This window comes from Miniopterus schreibersii, assembly GCF_964146895.1.
Source record: "Miniopterus schreibersii genome assembly, chromosome: 14".
In the NCBI taxonomy this organism is placed as follows: domain Eukaryota; kingdom Metazoa; phylum Chordata; class Mammalia; order Chiroptera; family Miniopteridae; genus Miniopterus; species Miniopterus schreibersii.
Window position 1 is genome coordinate 24,584,105 of NC_138114.1, and position 15,564 is coordinate 24,599,668.

The following is a 15,564-nucleotide window of genomic DNA, read 5'->3' on the forward strand; positions in this document are numbered from 1 at the left end:
TTCTCAGCCAGTGAAGAATTCAATGGTCTTTTTGAAAGATTTCCAAGATCTCTGTTCAGAGTTTTAAAACAAATAACACACTGCTTCTGTTGGGAATGCATGCCCCCATTTCTCTTTATTTGTCCTGATGTTTTTGCCGAGGGTATGAGCTTCCTCAGACAGAAACAGTGAGTCTCCTCTTGGAAGAAATGAGAAAAACAAAAGCTGGACTATGTTAACATTGTTTGAAAATGGTGTGATCGAATTCCAACATGATGAAACCAGACTGAAATCATCCCAGTGGGGAAAACAAATGCCCCATATTCCAAATGGATAGGTGAGCTCCACCAGGGACAGACGGCCCTCCGCTTTCTTTGAGAAACAGACTCATAGAAACCACGTGTGATCTAGCCCGTGTCCGCTGCAGAAACACTGGCGGTTGCTCTATCTTGCATGTCCTCTGGTTGTGTGACCATCCAATCTAGTGCAACTTTCTTCTTTCGGTCCTGGCTAGCGCTTCGCCAGCTGGAATTGAGATTCTTTCCCCCCTCTATCTTGTGCAATAGCAGGATAATCTGCACTCACACATTTATAATCTAAATTCTACTAGTCTATCTATGGTTCTATTAAATATATATATATTATTCCACAGGAAGGTAAATAATTAATTGAAGCAAATGGAACTCTTAACACTAGATCTCTACATTCTTTTGTTTCCACCTTTGGATATTAAGTATGTTACATTGAATATTTGGCTTCGTATCATGGAGACATTTCAATACAAATGCACGGCATGCATGGCTTCGTTTAAGAGCCGCAGTTTCATTGTTTACCAGTTTTGAGTATTTTGCAGTCGAGTTACCTATTTAGAGGTTGAAAATTGTCATCAGTTTTCATAGAATTAAATATCTCAGAGGTAAAAGACTTGGTTAACTATGGTTCTAATGTCTACTGGTAGTGTTGGGGGAGGGGAGGGTTGGCTGGGGAGTTCATCAAAGCATTCTTATCAGCAGGGATGGGACTTGGAAAGAAAACCACTCTCTGTTATCGACTGACCTTGGACACACTTAGAAAATGCATCCATTTTGATGTTACCTCTTGGCAGCAAATGGAACAGAGTGGCAAGAATGACAATGTACATTCTCCACATCTTTTTTGACTGCTTGAACAGCTTGACGGTTTCTTTCCAACAATGAAATAAATTATAAAGCGGGCTGTATTGCCAGGTGGTTACAGAACATGACACCAACCACCGTGAGTGCGTGCATATACGTAAAAGTCACGCCCAAGAAGCCCAAAGAGGATGGCTTTCTTTGGAAATGGGTAATCCAGTATGCCAATTATCCCCCAAGGTATGGCCTGGAAGGTTCTTCTTGGGAACATCAAGAAACCAATCTGCTGAAGGCAACGTGACTACCTATTATTCCAAAGACCGAGGCCCAGGGAAGGTACCTGGAGCATGGCCTCCAGCTGCTCCTTTTCTTCCGCAGAGTCGAGGTCTATCCTCTTACCAACCCCCCTTCCCCTGCTGCTCAAAGGAATCAGGGCCAACACCAATGTAAATCATTTTGGCTCCTGTTCTAATTTCTGAAATTCCTAGAATATCTGTGCAGCCCACAAGTATGTCCTCTAGACTCTGTTGTTATTCAGCAGCTTGCTGCCAGTGAGGTTTTTGTTTTTATGATTCCTCTGGTATGTAGGACAGTTTCACAGCCTAGATAAGGTAAGTACAATGCTCAATATTTTCACATAACCCAATACTTCAAAGCAAAGCATTTGGTCGGGTAAGCAGTGTATAAAGCTCTTTCAACTATGCCATTTATGAGGAACAAAGTCCGTGAGTTGCGGATCTGCAAAGGAGCGTTCTTTGCACTATGGCGTGCTCAACTGTTTCTTTCTCATTTGTTCCACTAGAATCAGTTGCTTCAATTTGTAAACAATTAACTTTACCACCCAAAGCTGCTCAAAATGATAAGATGTGGGGGAAAAGAATTACAAACACACATCAAAAACTAGGACAGTCAGTCAGCCTTTAAAACAAAACAAAACAAAACAAAACAAAAACAAAAGACCTGCAAACAAAAGCGATACTGTTTAATTAAAAAAAAAAAAAAGACAAAGAGGAACTGGGAGAAAATGGAACTACCTGTATATAAATTAGGTGAGCAAACAGTGATACGGGTAGTTTTAAGAAGCAAATATATACAGTCAATTTAACAGTGTTTACTTCTCTGGATTGTTCAATAGTGTCAAAACGAAAGATCTATTGAAGTTTCACTATACATTGCATTGATTGAACCTTGGAGAGTTTTATGAAAACAGGGGCTTCCCTTGGCATACGTTTGCCAGTCTTCCTGGCCCCTTCCTTTGAAATGCCTGCCCCTTTTTTTTTTGCCCAGATTGTTTCCTGACCATCGGAACTCAGCCGGGGTCCTCTAAGTTCTTCCTGGACACGCATAAATCCCTCCACAGGACCCCCGTGCGAAGTGAACCATCTGGGGCGCGAGGGCGTCCGTGTTGCAAGGGACTCAAGACTGACCAGCCAAGGCTGGTGTGGTCCCAGAAAAATCCGGTCTGTTCACCTCCCCCTCCGGCCGCTTTGGCTGCAACCGATTAGAAGAAACACTGACTTCTAATTCTACAAGCCATCACCCCGGGGTAAGGAGTGAAGCTCTCGGAGCCACGCCGGTGGGCTGCAGGGCGGAGCTGGGCCTACAGTTTTGTGCTGGGGTGTACCGACGACAGCTGAGAGGATGGGAAGGCAGCTTGAGGGTTTATAGCAGCTAAAGGGTAAATGCTGTTGTGCAAAAGGTCCCCGTACGAACCTCCTACAGGTGTGGCCGTGGCCAGGTGTCTGTACAGCTGCTGAGAATTGGTCGGCGACGTGAAAATTCCTCTCTGCATCACAAGCGAGTGGAAAGCCAGGGGCTGCATGAGTGGAGAGAGCACAGTCTGGTTTTTCAAGTACTGCAGAGAGTGAGAATACCCTGCCGGGAGCCTGGAGCTGAGGCCCGAGTTACACAGGCTACCAGAATACAAACCTGGGAAGACGGGGGAGGACAGGGAGAGCTTGTGGCCTTCGGACGCGCCCCCGGAGTGCCCGCCGTGTGACGCCTTGCTGCCTTCGCTCTCCTGCTCACAGGCCTTCTCCTTGCCGGAGGCCTCCTTGGATGGGTCCAGGGGAGACACCGCCCGGGCCTTTTTCCCAGCGATCACAAGGTCCAAATCCTCCAGGCTGCGCTTAATGGGACGCGCTGCACCGATGTTCTGGGGGCTCATTTTCCGGTGCAGGATAGGGTGGACCATGCCTTCCATCTTCCTGAAATTCTCCAGTCTCACGTGGTGAGGTTTTGCCGACCTTGAGAGTGCTTCGGGGTATTTTTTAGGAGCCGACATGGTCATGGGGGACACCCGACAGGCCTTGGGATGACAGTCTCGACTGTGGCTGTTCATGACCTGGAACTGGGAGACGCCCTTGCTGTCCTGGGGCCCTGGGGCTGCATGGGCCAGGCCTAGGACCTTGCCGGTGGGTTTGTGCGGGTTTTTGGGAAGGCTCAGGTCTGTTGGCTGGTCGTCCGTGGTGGCTTCGGCTGCAGCCGACTTCTTGTCTTGCAGATGTAGAGACGAGAGATAGTTCACATGGAGCTTTTCTTGGTGTTTGTGGGAAGGGAAGGAACTATTTTCCGACTCCCTGTACATGTCCCTGCACGGGTACTTGGATGTCTGTTCATTGTGAAGATGGTGCTCGGTGTGTCTATAGAGGCTGTGGAGGTGAGGGGAAGAGTAGAAGTCGGCCAGGAAGCTGGGCATGTGGGAGTGGGGGAGTGCCCTTTTCTCCAAGAGTTTCTCCTTGCCCTCCTGAATCTCTTGCTTCAGGACATAGGAGTCAGCAAGGGGGCTGAGGTGGTGCTTGGAGAAGCTGCAGCGGTGGGGATCCGATCGGCTGAGTTTGTCATGCTTAAAGATGTCGCTGAGGCTCTTTCTGTCCTCGGAAGGCTTGCTCCTGAAGCTCTGCACGTGCTGGATCACCGAAGGCCGGCTGACTGCCGTGGGGTCCGCGCTTTGGCTGTGGTGGGCCTGGGACAGGCCCGAGCACAGGTCGTCCCTCGCGATCAGTTTCTTTTTGCTGATCAAAGGGGGAGGGGAGCCATAGGGGTAGCTGCTGGAGAGGCCGGCCCCGCTCACCTGGGACAGAAGCTTTTTCTTGGCCAGCGGGGACATGATGCCGGGGTTGCCCCTGGAGTAGAGCAGGGGGGTGTAGTTGAGTCCATGGTTCTCATTCATGGGCCCAGTCAGGTCTTTGTCTTTGAACATGTCAAACGACTGGACCACCAGGACCTTCGGGGTCTGCTTCAGGGCGTTGTGGATGTCGTCGCTGCCCAGCTGGTCCACCTTCACCGTGCAGTTGGCGATGTAATCTGCCATGGCGGGCACCTTGTCATCGTCCGTCTCGCTCTGGTTCACCAGCGGCGGCTGCGTGGCGGGGAAGCCGGGGAAGGATGCGTCCTGGAGCTCATCTTCGGGGCTCTCTGTAAAACAGCAGGGCTTGGGTTCTGGTTTGGCGTCCACAAGGGCGCCGGGAGAGGTGAGAGGCTGTCTGGCAGCCCCCGGGTCCCTGTCGGGGGCCGCAGGGACGCTGGAGAGGGGAGGAGAGGGCCCCTTCTCTCCCGCCTCCTCCGCCACCTTCTCGCTGTTGGCACCTTGGTCTGTCTTGCTGTCCTTTTCTGCATCTGCTGCAGACACCGGGGGCCTCGCTGCAAAATCCTGGTAGCCTTCCATCTTCTTCCTCACGTCCGCTGCCGGCGGGGGCTCAGGGATGCTTTTCTGGTTCAAGGTCTCTGGCTCCTTCTCTGGCTCTGATGAAACCTGGGGAGAGATTGCAAGGCAGTCAGAAGGACGCCGAGGGCACTGACACAGTCTGCTGCGAGAGAAAATATTACACACAGCGGTTTTTCTTGAAAACAGGCTTGTCAATCAGTTCACGGAGTTTCTGAAAAGCTTTATCACTCCCCAATCACAGCTCCAAACAAAGAAATCTAAATTACAGAAACATTAGGGGAAATATGCATATTCACTCGAGTCCCTCATGAGACACTTATCAAAATAGCAAAGTGCTATGTTCTGACGGTATACAATCGTATCACTCCTTGAGTCTAATATATAGTTTAATTCTGAGGTTGTCTTCTTGTCAAATCAGTCAATTATCCAAATGGGTTTTAAATTACATGTTGTGCTTTATGACACTTTGGAGAATTTTTTTTTTTTTTTAAAGCATCTCTCTTTCAAAAATCTAACCACCCCCATGTCAACAAACAAACAACAAACTCACTATAACTCCCTGCCTTTCTTTGAGGAAGCCTATCTGGTCCTAATGTGTCCAATTGGAGGCATAAAATTATCGATGCTTAAGGGTTGGTAATTTCTACTCAGTGCCATGTGACATGCAGATAAGCTGAAATATTGAAAAACGATGCAGATGCAACATGAGCCTGTCTACCTGAGGGACAGGAGGGTCTAAATCCTTCTTGGCTGCAGCAAACTACGTTTCTATTAAATCTAAAAATGAAGTTGTCAAAATTCAGGCAGTGAGAACCACCTCAAAGACAGCTCTTCTGTTCACTGAAATAAATTGTAGTCAATGAGATGGACGATCTTTACGTGTCCCTATTGACAGAAGTCGTGGGCACAATTCGACCCATTCATTGCATTATGTAGCTGTGCAAACTTTGACCTTGGAAGGTCAGTTTAACTTTCCATCTGTGACCCAGCTGACTGACAAGCTCTTTCAAAACTTCTGTCATCCTGCCCTGACATGTCTTAGTGGAGAACAGTCCCAAAACAGTTGTATTGAACTGGTCTCCGCCCCCTGCCCCCCCGCCCCCGCCTCCATCTCATCCCACGAACATTGTTTTTCTCTGTTAAGAAAAGAAGCTTCAACCACAGTAGCATTTTCGGGTAAGACTGAGGATGCTGGTGTAGGGATGCACAGGAACAAAAAATTTTAAGGAATCACATCTATTTAATAGATATTTCTCCTTAAACTCACTTAAAGACATCCCTGTTTTTTAGAGAGGTGTTATACCTAAGAGCCTTTGCGTGCCATCTTTCACTTTCTTGTACTAATAACTGCCTTTTCCAGGGCAAATATCATTACTTGTGCTACATTAACAATCATCATTGGTCTCCTGAGCTTTTACATTACATGAAAATACAGGAAAATTTGTACAGCAAGGGAAAAAGGCAAATTGCATTTAACTGTGAGTTTCTGATGGGACTGTAGTTTGACGGGGGGCTACAGGGGATATTCAGTTCCACTGAAGTTTCAATGACCTAGGCCTTCAGTTACACGAAGTCCTACGCTTTTGGTTGTAAAATAGGTTTGAGAGGTCTTTGAAAGCTAGACAGAAAAGGTAAAAGATGCTTTTTCTAGGATGGAATTTTATGATTTGCCCTCAGTATGTTAAATGGTATCTTCCCACCAGGAAACTTGCATTCCAATTACCTGAAGATGTCAGGTTTGACTAGAAGGGTTTTATAAGCCCTCTTACCGCCATTGAGTTCACTACTTCATATTGAAAACGCGAAAAATTAAAAACAATTAAAGTAATGACAACGATAAAATCCTGACCAAAAGCTCCAGACACATGATTAGTGAGAAGAAATATACCTGGACAATAACAAGGGTCTCTGTTGGAAGTGGGCAACACATCTTACTACAAGGTCAACCTTGAAGAGGGTGTGAGAATCCAGGTAGTTTAATATGTTTTTTATTTTTTATTGATTTTAGAGAGAGAGGAAGGGAGAGGGGAGAGAGAGAGAAACACTGATGTGAGAGAGAAACACTGATCTGCTGCCTCTTGCATGCCCACTACTGGGGATCAAACCTGCAACTGGGCATGTACCCTGACCGGGAATCAAACCAGCAACCTTTTGGTGCATGGGATGATGCTCATCCAACTGAGCCACACTGGCCAGGGCAGATTCCGGGTTGTTTAGATAACCTGATCATAATAACCTTTCACACTCAAGACACTAACAGCTCCCTGAAGGAAACTGTTGGGATCTATAGGACAAAGGGAGCCGGAAGGCTTTAAGGGTTTCTATGGACTGTAGGATGTCTGGCTCTACTCCTGACAATGGTCATCTCCTAAGCTGATGGGCTCAGGGCATGGGCTGAGGATTCCTTACACAATTTATAAACTAACCATGTTAAACTTCATCCCCAAAGTGGAGCCATTGAAAGGTCAGCTGGCCTCTTGGTCCTCAGTCTGCCCCCTGGTGCTTTGGCAATGCTGTATGTATGGTATCTAATAGCACTTGCTGAGCCCAAATCCTATAACAAATCACCAGGTCAACAGGATAGAGGAAGGATGAGACATAACTTGGAATTTCCTTGCTTTTGGCCATTTATGTTGCAAGCCTGCAGATGTAGAAATCTCTGTAGCCACCCCCCTCCTTTTAATTTCTAGAGCTTAAAATAATTGTGAAACAAAAATTAAAACAAAAATAGATTTCATCTTCATATTACTACTATCTTATTACACAAGATTCAATGGGGTAAATTGAATTCTAGTTAGGAGATTGTGGTGTTGTGTTGTGTGTCTTTTAAAGCAGTGTTTAATTAGGGAGTCTCTTATGTGTTCATTATAAACCTGATTTTTTAGGGGGTGTTTAATATCAGCAACAAAATTCCCTCTGGGGTTGAATCCTAGAACATGCTGTCTCCAAATGTGGCTGCTAAGATTTTTTTTTTATGGGCAGCAGGGTTTTTATTATTCATGTTGAAACAGAGCCCAGATCAGCCTCCATGACTGGCTGTGTGCTGACATTAATGGCTTCTACCAAAGAACTGTCGGGGGCTGCGGGTAGCCGGGGCTTGTTTTAAAAGGTTCAGAAACTACCTGTTAACATGAGAGATAATAATGGTTTCAGAGGAACCATTTCAAAATTTCCCCATAAATAATATGTACTTAAGCTGTTTCTGAATTGGTCTCAACCCAAGGCTGCCGCTCGCAGGTCAATTACAGGAGGCAAAGGAGTCCCTAAAGTTTCCAGGAAGGTCCTGCAGAGACACATCAGCCTCTTTGATCAGGCCCATCAATCTCAACGTCCCTCCCTGCTAGATGCCATGGATGGAGCATGTGTTCAAGTCACACCACCTCCTCAGATAGACTGGCTGTGAAACGGGAAAGAAGTCACAGCTTTCAAATTGGCTCCTTCTATCTCAGAGTCGGTGGACACCCTCCGTGTTCGCATCTTTCTGGGCACCACCCTTGGCCCATCCCATTCAACACCACGCGTTGCCTTCAGCTCTGGAGCAAAGGGAAAGGGCCACTATTTGGAGAGTTGTGAAGCTGAGATGATCTGGTTACTCAGGCTAGCACTGCAACTGTGCAGGGTCACAGCTATGGGCGCAGGGCTCCGGGACACCCCGAGGCAGGACGCCCTGGTGGCATTTCCGTGGAGGAGAGCAACTCACCTCGGACGCATCCTGGGGCTTCGGGGCATTCTCTTTTTCTTTCTTGCTCTTAGGGATTTCATGTTTGATGCGTTTGGTTCCTGATACTTTTGTTTTATTCTCGTTTTCCTGTGAACTGTTCTCCTGTTTCCGAGGCTTGATTGGAGGCAGGGGCTTGTCTTCCTCCCCTTTAATAAACCTTTCATATGGCAGGATTAATCTAAAAAGATATCAGAAGAGATGATGAATCAGGGGGTGATTAATCAGGTAATTCCATTAGCATCGACGTTATGGGTTTATTTTCTTTTCCCAATAAAAGCAATTTATTGCATGACTTCATTTCCAGTGACGCCAATGCTTTTCTAGAAGCTTACTCCACAGTCACCTCCCTACTCAAAACCGGCGCCTGCTGACTTACACACTTCTTTGCAAGACCGCTTTCTGGTTTTGTGAGTCTACACACCAAGGATAACAATGGAAGCATCCAAGTTTACATCATCGCCGCTGCCAATGGAACTCGGCTAAGTCCCAGCAACATCACAACAATAACAGCAACAATAACGACAGCTGATGTTTATTCATCAATCTGCCAACAACTATTTATTGAACACCTACTATGTGCGAGGCATTGTTCTAGGCACTGCGATACAGTAGCAAACAAAAGATTCAATGACTCTGACCTCATGAGCCTTATATTCTAGTATGTACTAGTATTTGTCCTCGGTACATAATATATATCATTTCATGTAATCTCCATACCATCCCTATGAAGTAAATTACAACATTATTTATTATAATCATACCGGTAATAATAATAATTGTTACTATTATTATTATTAACCAATGAGACAGCTGAGGGCCAAAAAGGCTAAAGAATTTGCCTAAGAGTCACACACAGTTTGATAGAGGTAGAATTTGAACCTACTCTTGCCCATCTCCAAAGTTTTTATTTTCATCATGTCAAAATATAGACCAGACACTTAAGATGAAGATGTTAAAGGGAGGCAGGCACAGCACGGCTGAGAGACAGCTGTCTCATGCAGCAGCTCTGAGGGGGCAGGTGACTTCAGCATGAGGAGCTCTGGTTAGGGGAGCCAAGTAAAAGAGGGCCCCAGTGAGAAGGAAGGTGGACAGGCCGCTCCGGCCACAAAAATCAGAGGGCTGAAAAATTCAAACATTTTAATTACATAGCTTTTTACACAAAGCACATAAAATTGCTCTAAAAAGAGAAACATCAAAAGGCTCTAGTTTTAATCTGTTTCCCCTTTGCGACGTAGTGCTTGATATGAAAGGAAAAAATAGCTGATGTAATTAAAAGGGATGGATTGCATTACAATCTCAGTTTCAACTTCAGTGATTAAAGTTTTTATAATGCATTTGGTATGATTAATGACTCACTGTGGGATTAATACAAGACTCAGCCTTAAAAATATGAACTTTAATACAGCAAACATAATTTGTTTTAAACAAGACAAGTTGACTCAATGACGAAAATGTACTTGGCTTATAAACAACATAAATCTGTTCAAGTATCGGGAATCCTAATAATTTTTAAACTAAGATTCCCAGGCAGAAACTTCTTTGGTTTGGGTATTTGTTAGCTATCCTGAGATTGGTTTCTACCTACGCAATTTGGATCTCAACTACTTAAACATATACAACTGTTCAGGGTTGCGAGTACAGACATGGGGACATTTGTGATCATAATATTTCACTCTTTAATAAAATACCAAGTAGATGATGGGAAAATCAAATCCCAATTTATAGCATATTAGGAACAAATTTCATTTACTGAGCATGCTCGGACAAGGTATGTGCAAGGAGGCGTGAATAATAGTTCCGAGCCCTACATCTGGCAGTGGGCCAGCCATGAAGATCAACACAGCCCATGGGGAATAGTTATCTTCAGATCCCATTACAAACTGAGTTTAAACATGTTACAGCTGCTAAAACTGGAAACTGTTCTCTCCATGTAGACTTACTAAAATAATATATGGCTGCCAAATACCTGTTTCCCACTGTAATATTACAGTTAATGTTTATATAATAAAAAGCATAACTAAGCAGAGAAGAGAGAAAAAAAGCAATCCTGTTCATACTTGAATTTATTTGTCTCATCTGTAAAGTCCCACCTTTCTCCCCAATTCCTTTTATCTGCGTGGTTCTGCCAGGGACTTGATCCCCTTCAGCATCGGCAAGTTGGGGACTTTTATCCGGGAGCAAAATGCATTGAATAGTTTAAATTGGAGAGAATATTTTAAATTAATGTCAATGAAAACATTTTCTTATTGTTGGGGCAGATAGGTTTGTTTTACTTTTGTTTGGTTGTCATGGGAATCCAAGGAGCACTGAAGTCTGGATATTTCAATGGTTATCACCCTTCTCCCAACTCCATTCTCTATGGTGACACCATGAGAGACCCTCTTCGCTGAGAAAGAAGAGTGTGGGGAGGGGGAGGAGAGCAGAAGCAAAGACTGGGGTTGAAGAGACACCCTCAGTGGGCCTCAAGGATCCCCCGCCTCGGGTTCGGCAGTCCTAGGCCAACCCAGCTCTCTAGATAGGTGCTAAGGAGGCTGTAATTTCCTTATACAATTTTGCAAGTTCAAAAGGCAGGGCAACATTTCCATTTCATTTCTTTTTTCTTTTTTTTTTTTTTCCACCTTCACTCAATCCAGCAGCTGGCTGGCCGACAGCAGTAAAAAATACATTGCACTTTGCTGGTCAAAGGCCTAAAGCCAGAAGCAGGAAATCTGGAATTAAATGCTTCTTGTATCTGGAAAGAGGCATGACTAAGGTAAAACTGAATCCAAACACAAGTCCTGCTTGTTCAAGGCTTCCAAAGGGAGAGAGAGAGCCCGAGAAAGTGTGTGTGTGTGTGGGGGGGGGGGGGGCGGGGAGAGAGGGAGAGAGAATGTGTGTGTGTAAAGGTCAATTGAGTGTTTTTTTTCCATTCTAAATCACTGAAAGATAATTATAGCGGCTCAGGGAAAAAAAGACTCCCAAAATAAAACAAGAAAGGCAGCAGCTAAAAGGAAACAAGTAGAAATATGACCAGCTAAGCCCCTGAAGAACAGGGCATGGTCTCGCACGGCACCCAAACAATCGCTGTTCGTGTAGTGATTTCCGTTTGCTGCAATTTTCACTGAATGTTTTTCAGTCATCCTGTCATGGTACAATACAATTACCCCACAGGATATGATCTTATCATTTGATTATTAAGAGTTTGTACAGCATAAGGGACGAAAGCTATTATAGGTTTCTGAGCATTTAAAACGTTTAACGTACATGTGATAGCATTGAAAACAGGTTAGCCCATAGAAGGTCAACACTGCCCAATGCAGGAAGCTGAGGTCTGTACTATATAAAGAATTCGGTATAATGCAAAATGCCTGTGCCTGCAGATGATTATTCCTCAAATATTTGTAGTACACCAAAGATTTAATCAGTTTCTAATCTGCACAGATAAAAGCAAAAATGCACCTCAGCCCCCAAGAACTCATTACCAGGGAGAAATCTTTTCAATGGACTGCAACTCTGAGAATGCGGGTTGGGTTTTAGGTGGGTGGAAGTAATGGGGAAAAGCAGCAATATATTCATTAGAGAGATATCCACCCCCCCGCCATGATCTACATCTAGTCTGGGGACTGAAAGCTCGGTAGATAAATGGGTCTTTATTATTATCCAGATTTCACATTTCAGATTAGCAAAATGCTTATTTATGATGCCATTAATGGATCTGAAATAGGTAAGCCATCATGTATTAAAAAATATCATCTTTCCATAGGCATAAGATTGGTAGCAGCATGGGATTTTTTCCCCCCCTAGAAATAATACAAGAATAACATTTTCCACCCCAAAGCAGAAACAGTAGGGGAGCCTTTTGCTATCAAGGAGATTCTTATTAAATTCAGTCACTGTGAAAAGCAAGGCTTTTTTCTCTCCTCTCTTTTTTTCTTTTTTAAATAAAGACAACTTAAAATCAACCCAAATTAAAATGAACAAATCAATGGCATTATAACCTTGATTTATTAGCGTCTGAGCCACTGAATTATCATCATACAAGAAATTGCTGGTTTGAAAAGATTTCGGCTTTGTTAAATCTCAAGTTAAATAATGGTGCTCAGTGTACTAGGATTTTAGATCTGCCTCATCTGATATTATGAAAAATTCAATACATTTCTCTACAGCAGAAGTCAGGGGTCAGCAAATCTATTACTGTAATGTAAGTAATCTGGCAACCTGCCAACTCTTTCTCTCTTTTATTATTTTTTTCAAACACCAAGGCACATAATTTTATATTTACAAATTCTAAAATCCTCCGAGGCCTTTCCTCTGTTCCTCAACAAAAAGCAGCAGCCTCACGTTTGAGAAATGTACACCGTCCATGTCCTCGTCATTTGCATTTCATACAAAAGAAGAAAAGACCCTTCATCTTTATTGGCAACACTGCCCTCCCCTCCCCATAGGCAGAGGAAAAATAATGTCAAATCTCATCTGAGCGAGTAACCACTAATGTCTCCTGTATTGATTAATGCTTGCGTGGAATGACTGAACTTTTGGGCCAAAACATTTAGCAAACAGTACTTAAGAGGAGAAATGAGAATCCATCTATTTATAGAGCTCTGAAAAATGATATTATAATAATGTTCTGGAACTGATTCAATCTGGAGATTGGGGGGAAAGAAGGGGGAAATCTTCAGGGTTGTATTTGAACCTCACCCTAGTTACTTCATAGGTACTTTTATGGTACCAAGCCAGGAAAAAAAAAAAAAAATGCAGGGCTGAAGATCTGCTGGTGACTGGGAGCAGAATATTTTGGGAGCAGAGGGAAATAAAGTTGGCGTTGGCCAAGAAAATGGGAGAATGCAACATGGAGAATGCTACCAAGGGCAAAGCGTACCAAGCTTTTTACAAAGCATCATTTGTATTCTATGCCAAGATACCTAAAAAGTATGTGGACGACTATTATCAACAATAGCACGTGGACACTTGTCTTCGGCAGAGCCCTTCCCTGGGAAAATGACCTGCTCACCAGGGGCTTCCTTACCTACTCAAGGGGCAGCAAAATATGAACAAAAAAACCTTTTCGAGGAGTTAATTCCACTTTCCCCTGGAAGTGGTGACAGAGTTGTCTCTTAGGCCCATTGATAACTCTGACACCTATCTCCGTGGTCCTGGAGTGACTGTGACCCTAATTAAGCAAAGAGGAAAGAAAGGTCCATGGTGCTAAGACCCAGCAAGATGGCAGCTTGACTTCTGCAAAGGTGTAGAGTGAAAGGGACCGCTCAGGGACAACGGGTCCCTTGAATTAGAGCTGCACGGCTGCGGAGGCCTGGGTGAAAGGTGAGGTGGGAGAGTGGGGAGAAAAACCTCAGGCTGTTCTTCCACATTGGTTAAACATGACAATATCAATAGCAGCCACCATGTATTAAGTTCCTACTAACACCAGGCACTTGAGACATAACCTCCACCCTTACAAAAGGAAATACCCACAGGTATATTATTTCAACCTCATTTTATGGATGAAGAAACTGAGGTTCAAAGTTAAAGGAGTAAATGACTAGTCAAAGGCATGCAACTACTAGTGCCAAAATTTGAGCTCAAACACAGATCTGCCTGCCCCGGCTAGTCTGAGCTGCCCTCCGCTCAGCAAGGCGGCTGTGCATCTTCGTACGCTTCTCAGAAGCCCCGTCGCAGGGGAGATACTGAAATGATCACCCCTGGGTCAAGGGAAGTCCAAGCTCCTAAGGAACTCTAAGAGCGAGCACTCTCCTGTTCTCAAAGGCCACGGACCTGCGTGGAAACAAAGGGTCACCCCCCTACAACCAAGGCAGCCCTATGGCTTGGGCACTGGGCACACTAATGTTTTTACAATGTGCCTCAGCTCGCAGGATCAGGCCCAACTTGATGTTGGATGGCAAGAGAAACTCAAGAACCGTATCCTCCATGAAATCCAGCCTGGAGCACTTACTCTGACCAAGTCTGAGGTTCCCACTGTCTCCCCAGCTAGACTGGAAGCCCCTCGGGGGCTCTGCTCCTATGACGCCTCCTTTCCACTTCTAAGAATGTGCAGATTGATGTTAGCCCCATGCCTTTCTAATGAAGACCACACTGAAGAAAGTTCGAATGCTTATTAAAAAAAAAGGCTGACTTTATGCCCCAGGGATTAAAACACTGGCTCACAACAGAGGGCATGGACCGTAAACAGACCTAGCCCTCCTTCCCCGATGCCAGCCAGCCGAGATGGCAGCAATTCTTCTCAATAAGAAAACAATGACTAACTCAGATTCAAGCTTCAAGAGCAGATGAACATTATGTCAGGAATAACAGACAAATATAACTACAGTGTTTGCAGTGTGATTCGCATCCAACGAGTGAAGGCAGGAGTGTCTGTGTGTCAAAACAGGCCAACAGCTATGGCATTTACATCTCATGCATGTGAAGATACCACGGATTCCAGAGCTTCTGAAATGCTCAACAATCCCCTCAAACATTTATTATTTTGATCAAACTTTGTAATAACTTGTACAAAAACAAAATGTTCCAAGAGGCTTTCGGTGGAAGAGTGAAGGATATATTTTAATGGTAAACAATTCCATTCTTTTGTCATCTGATACTTTTCTTCCCCCCTTTCTTTTTTGGAAACATGCTTTCTGAATTTTCAATAGTTCCTTTGTGAAGGCATCTGTTACTCACATAATTGAAAAGATGTTTGTGCAGTGGCATGCTTGAGAGTACAGTTATTTAATCTTAATGATAAAGCCCCGAGGACAGAAAATCATAAGTAGAAACCTCTTGTTATTTATCAAAAAGAAATGGGGCTAAGACACCTAATCTATTCTCAAATTTAAATTCATGCTTGATGAAAACTATCAATAAAACATGGGAACTGCAAAGTTTCTTAAATACAATAGCAAGGTTCAAAGGGAAGTGGGGTGGGGGAGATAGGGCGAAAACAAAAATGAGACAATAAAGGAGCTAGACAAAGAAAAACTGCTGTTTGGCGAGCTTTTTTTTTTTTTTTTTTAGGTCAAACAAAGAACTTGCTGTAGTTTACAGCATGACATACACACTTGATTAGTTTGTGCCTGAGGGTGTTTTTACACTCAACTGTGTAAACTCCAACT

General features: G+C 44.2%; 1 protein-coding gene across 4 annotated transcripts in view; it reads right to left on the bottom strand.

Annotated features, from left to right (window-relative positions):
• Window positions 1-428: 428 nt before the first annotated feature.
• Window positions 429-15,564, bottom strand: part of ARID5B (AT-rich interaction domain 5B) — a 167,065-nt gene continuing 151,929 nt past the window's right edge. For 2 of the 4 annotated variants that reach the window (XM_081157340.1, XM_081157343.1), the window contains 2 exons: window positions 8,459-8,657; window positions 429-4,845 (listed from right to left, as the gene is read on the bottom strand). In XM_081157340.1, coding sequence (XP_081013466.1) covers window positions 2,692-4,845; window positions 8,459-8,657 — 2,353 coding nt within the window. In that variant the 3' untranslated portion in view covers window positions 429-2,691. The remainder of the gene's footprint in view (window positions 4,846-8,458; window positions 8,658-15,564) is intronic. The other 2 variants (XM_081157342.1, XM_081157341.1) reach the window with 2 other exon arrangements.